The sequence below is a fragment of the Sapajus apella genome, unplaced genomic scaffold (genome assembly GCF_009761245.1).
Source record: "Sapajus apella isolate SASKATOON/1434 unplaced genomic scaffold, GSC_monkey_1.0 scaffold16, whole genome shotgun sequence".
NCBI classification, from domain to species: Eukaryota; Metazoa; Chordata; class Mammalia; order Primates; family Cebidae; genus Sapajus; species Sapajus apella.
The window spans coordinates 21,267,672-21,273,214 of NW_022436956.1; the positions used below are offsets into that span (position 1 = coordinate 21,267,672).

The 5,543-nt window shown below is 52.1% G+C and overlaps 1 protein-coding gene across 16 annotated transcripts in view; it reads left to right on the forward strand.

The window, feature by feature from the left end:
- Positions 1–2,296: 2,296 nt before the first annotated feature.
- The window catches only part of USP28 (ubiquitin specific peptidase 28), an 80,636-nt gene continuing 77,389 nt past the window's right edge, over positions 2,297–5,543 (forward strand). For 8 of the 16 annotated variants that reach the window (XM_032285485.1, XM_032285488.1, XM_032285489.1 and 5 more), the window contains exon 1: positions 2,299–2,423. In XM_032285485.1, coding sequence (XP_032141376.1) covers positions 2,367–2,423 — 57 coding nt within the window. In that variant the 5' untranslated portion in view covers positions 2,299–2,366. Of the gene's footprint in view, positions 2,424–5,543 lie in introns of all 16 variants that reach the window. The other 8 variants (XM_032285500.1, XM_032285502.1, XM_032285496.1 and 5 more) reach the window with 2 other exon arrangements.

Consider the following 5,543-nt stretch of genomic DNA (forward strand, 5'->3'; position numbering starts at 1 on the left):
ATCCCATCTCCGCAAAAAAGACACAAAAATTAATTGGGCATAGCACATGCCTGTAATCCCTGCTGTTCCAGAGGCTGAGGCAGGAGGACCACTTGAGCCCAGGAATTCAAGGCTGCAGTGAGCTGTGGCCTTACCACTGTATTTCAGTCTGGGTGACAGAGCAAGACCCTGTCTCAAAAAAAAAAAAAAAAAAAAAAAAAAAAAGACATCAACCTGTTCTGCAGTGACACCCAGGCTGAGGCCATGAACACAGTTACTCATGAGGGAAAGAAAAATGGAAGAGCCACAAACATAAAACGTCCTACGACCCTCAAACACAAACAGCGTCAGCCTGTTGAACGTGGAAGATTCCGAGGTGGTATCACTGCAACCAATGCTAATCTCCCAGTTAATCTGCCAGGGGAAGGAGATCCCTGTATCTCCAGGTGGTTGAAGTAGCAGCAGTCCTAGTCCAGGCCCCAGAGACTAATCTGACCTCTCATGGGAGCTGCATCTGACCTGTACCTGTTTCCTTATGTCACAAACTGCCTGCATGCAGACTGCGAGGGGAGCCTGCAGGTGAAACATCATAATTCCAGGGACAACAATGCCAGGAGTACAGGAAAGGCCACCGTCCATGCAAAATTCACACTTAAAGTGTAGCTTGAGAGTCAGATCAGACCAGGGCAAGGGTATAAAGTGCTACGCTTAAAAGAGGCTTGTCCATACTCAGCCTCCACACAGATATGGGACACCCAGCAGGCTGTCAAGTGGGTTTACCATCATGATACATTTGTATCTTAAATGTGAAACATGGTTTAGTAATCACAATTCCCACCCAGTTGTTGAAAACACTATTCAAGGTTGGGTGTGGTGGCTCACGCCTGTAATCCCAGTACTTTGGGAGGCCAAGGTGGGTGAATCACGAGGTCAGGAGTTCGAGACCAGCCTGGCCAACATGGTGAACCCCCATCTCTACTAAATATACAAAAATTAGCCGGGTGTGGTGGCAGATGCCTGTAATCCCAGCTACGTGGGAGGCAGTGGAAGGAGAATTGCTTGAACCCAGGAGGCAGAGGTAGCAGTGAGCTGGGATCATGCCACTGCATTCCAACCTGGGTGATACAGCAAGACTCTGTCTCAAAAAAGAAGAAGAAGAAAAAAAGAAAATACTATTCAAGCCTGGCGCAGTGGCTCACGCCTATAAACCCAGCACTTTGAGAGGCAGAGGCGGGCGGATCACCTGAGGTCAGGAATACAAGACCAGCTTGGGCAACATGGTGAAACCCTGGATGTGGTAGAGCCTGCCTGTAATCCCAGCTGTAATCCCAGCTACTCGAGAAAATCGCTTGAACTCAGGAGGCGGAGGTTGCAGGGAGCCAAGATTGTGCGACTGCACTCCAGCCTGGGCCACAGAGTAAGACTCCGTTTAAAAAAAAACAAAAAATTCAACAGGAGCACCTGGGCTTTTAACATGAAATCGTAAATATCTGGCTCAAACATCACAAAATAACATACAATTTTATTTGCACTTCGGAAAATTGGAAATGGAAAAACTCAGCAATTTTTCTTATCATGCCCAGGTTAAGAGCATCAAGGTTAAGGGCACCACGTGGGCACCCATGAATGGACGTTCTGGTTTGTTCATTAGCTTGAGACGAACGACTGCATTCATCCTCCACCTCTTCTTTTCTTCTTTTTTTTTTTTAGAGACGGGGTTTCGCCGAGTTAACCCGGATGGTCTCGATCTCCTGACCTCGTGATCCGCTCGCCTCGGCCTCCCAAAGTGCTGGGATTACAGGTGCGAGCCACAGCGCCCAGCCCCACCTCTCTTTTTCTTACTTAAAGACGGTGAACACTTCTTCGTGTCACTGGAGTTGGAAACGGCTACAACGTCTGGTGGCAAAGCCTTTATTCCACGGTCCCTCGGCAGTTTCCCACGGTGGGGAGCAGCTTTAACTCGCCCATGGGGAGGCTGGAGCCAAGGTCAGTCCTAGAAACGAGGAGATTTTGAGGGCAGACAGCGTAGAAGACTCAGGAACGCGGCTCCCAGGATTGGATTCGCACACTCAGTTCCCCCGCACTGGCCCGCAACGTCACCGGGCGGTGAAGCTGACCAAGAGCGGCAGGCGGGGTCGGGGTCACGTGACGGGCGCCGGGCCAGGCTGGCGTGCGCGGGAGCACGCAGAGCAGTTCGGCCCTGGGCCGCGCGCCTTGCGTGCGCGCGCATGCCGGGGGCGGAGCGTGTGGGCCGGGCCCCCGGCGCGCGCTGCGGGCGGGGGCGGGACGGAGCGGGGTGGAAGGGGTGGGCGGGGCGTAGTCCTGCGAGGCTGGGCCGGCGGCGTCGGCGGCGGGAGACGGGTGACCCGCGGCGGGGCGCCTCGGCCATGACTGCGGAGCTGCAGCAGGACGACGCGGCCGGCGCGGCCGACGGCCACGGCTCGGTGGGCTCCGCGGCGGGGAGCGGGGGCTGGGGGCGGGCTCCGGGCCCTGAAGGGAGCTTGCGGGGCCCGTGGGGCTGCGGGCTGCGGGCTGCGGAGGGCGTCCGGCCGGGCGGGACGGAGGGGTGCGCCCGCGAGCGTGGGTGAGAAGGCCGAGGGCTCTGTGGGGCTCGGGCCGCGGAGACTGAGGACTGCATCTTCGCGTCCGTGGGCGAGCCGAAGTTGGAGGGGGATTTCCACATTTGGGGAAAGCGAGGGTATAAAGGGCTGGACGTGGGGTTCGCCGCCGCAGGGATCAGTAAGGTGAGCGCTCCTGGGCCCGGACTCGGGTGAGAAACTTCCGAAAGCGGCAGCGTTGGTTGGTTTTGTTTTGTTTTGACTTTTAAATGATTTTTATGGCGGCGTTTTTAAAAGGTTAAAGCAGACGGAAGTTACCTCACTTAAAGTTAGGGATTAACAGGGTCTTCTGTAAGACCAGGGGTCCCAGTTACCACCACTTCCCTCCCTCCCCACCGGCTTTAAAAACAAAACAAAACAGCGCAGCCTCCCCAATTATTGCATTCATCACTCTAGATTTTTAAGGGGAGGAGGAGCAGCGTGATGAATAGAAAGTCTACTGATAAGGCTCTCTTGTTCCCAAAGTCTAAGAAGATTGAAATCAATACAAGGACTTGAGCTAAGATGGTGAGAGTGAAAGAGCCCTGGTTTGGGAGAAAAGCTAATGTCTGTCTGTATGAAGAAACTTGGGAAGAGGGCACTTTGAGCATGTCTTCTAGTGTTACTCCGGAATGTTATAACTTTCCACCACCTCCTCACCCCTCAAGTACTGCACTTTTTCAAGACAGAATGGGAATTCTGTGTCAGTTATTCAAATACAAGTTCAGAAATGAGAAACTTTGTCTTACAAAGCTGGCAGATAGATACCTTCAGGTGAGAATCCTTTTATACCTTTTTACTCTTTTGCCTGGAAGGTCAGTGGTATTTAGTACAAACTGACTTTTTGTTTGTTTGTTTAAATTTTTTTATTTTTATTTTTAAGTGATGGGGTCTCGCTATGTTGCCCAGACTGGAGTGCAGTGGCTGTTCACAGGCGCGATCCCACTATTGACCAGCACCGGAGTTTTGACCTGCTCCGTTTCCGACCTGGGCTAGTTCACCCCTCCTTAGGCAACCTGGTGGTCCCCTGCTTCCGGAAGGTCACCATATTGATGACAAACTTGGTGTGGACACCCGATCGCATAGCGAACTACAGCCCAGAATTCTGGGGCTCAAGCGATCCTCCCACCTCAGCCTCCCGAGTAGCTGAGACTAGAGGCATGCGCCACCGCGCCTGGCAGTTTTTTTGTTTTGTTTTTCTTTTTTTCTTTCTTTCTTTCTTTTTTTTTTTTTTGAGACAGAGTTTCCCTCTGTTGTCCCAGGCTGGAGTGCATTGGCGCGATCTCTGCTTACTGCAACCTCTGTTGCCAGGGTTCAAGCGATTCTCCCGCCTCAGTCTCCGGCGTAGCCAGGACTCCAGGTGTGAGCCACTGCGCCCAGCTAATTTTTTTTCGTTTAATTTAATTTGCTTTTTTAAGAGATGACATCTTCTTTGTTGCCCAGGCTTGGAGTGCAGTGGCTATTCACAGGTGCGATCCCACTACTGATCAGCACGGGAGTTTTCACCTGCTCCGTTTCCAACCTGGTCAGGTTCACCCCAACTTAGGCAACCTGGTGGTCCCCGCTCCCTAAAGGCCACCATATGGATGCCTAATTTAGTGCGGACACCGGATCGTCGTAGGGCACTGTAGTCCAGAACTCCTGGGCTCAAGCGATCCTCTCACCTCAGCCTGCTGAGTAGCTGGGACTACAGGCATGTGCCACCGCTCCCGGCTGTTTTTAGTTTTTTTCTCTTTTTTTGAGACAGAGTTTCCCTCTTTTCCCAGGCTGGAGTGCAATGGCGGAATCTCGGCTCACTGCAACCTCCGCCTCCTGGGTTCAAGCGATTCTCCCGCCTCAGCCTCCGGAGTAGCTGGGACTACAGGTGTTCGCCACCGCGCCCAGCTAATTTTTTTTCCTTTAATTTTTTTTTTTTGCGATGGAGTTTCGCTCTTGTTGCCCAGGCTGGAGTGCAATGGCGCGACCTCGGCTCACCGCAACCTCCGCCTCCTGGGTTCAAGCAATTCTCCTGCCTCAGCCTCCTGAGTAGCGGGGACTATAGGCATGTGCCACCATGCCCAGCTAATTTTTTTTTTTGATTTTTTTTTTGTATTTTTAGTAGAGACGGGGTTTCCCCATGTTGACCAGGATGGTCTCCATCTCTTGACCTCGTGATCCACCCGCCTCTGCCTCCCAAAGTGCTGGGATTTATAGGCGTGAGCCACCGCGCATGGCCTTTTTTTTTTTTTGAGACTCATCTCGCTTTGTTGCTGAGACTGGAGTGCAGTGACTTTTTACAGGCGCGATCCCACTGCTGATCAGCACGGGAGTTTTGACCTGCTCTGTTTCCGACCTGGGCTGGTTCACCCTTCCTTAGGCAACCTGGTGCTCCCCCGCTCCCGGAAGGTCACCATATTAATTCCTAACTTAGTGCGGACTCCCGATCAGCATAGTGAACTGCAGCCCAGAATTCTGGGGCTCAAGCGATCCTCCTACCTCAGCCTCCCCAGTAGCTGGGACTAGAGGCACACGCCATTGCACCTGGCAGTTTTTTTGTTTTGTTTTTCATTCTTTTTTTTTTTTTTTCTTTTTTTTTTTTTTTTTTTTAAAGAGACGTCATCTGGCTTTGTTGCCCCGACTGGAGTGCAGAGGCTTTTCACAGGCGCGATCCCGCTACTGATCAGCACAGGAGTGTTGACCTGCTCTGTTTCCGACCTGGGCAGGTTCACCCGTCGTTAGGCAACCTGGTGGTTCCCGTTCCCGGAAGGTCACCATATTGATGCCGAACTTAGTGAGGACACCCGACTGGCATAGCACACTACAGGCTAGAACTCCTGGGTTCAAGCGATCCTCTCACCTCAGCTTCCTGAGTAGCTGGGACTCCAGGCACGTGCCACCGCGCCCGGCTGTTTTTTGTTCTTTTTTCTTTTCTTTTCTTTTCTTTTCTTTCTTTTTCTTTTTCTTTCTTTCTTTTTTTTTTTTTTTTTT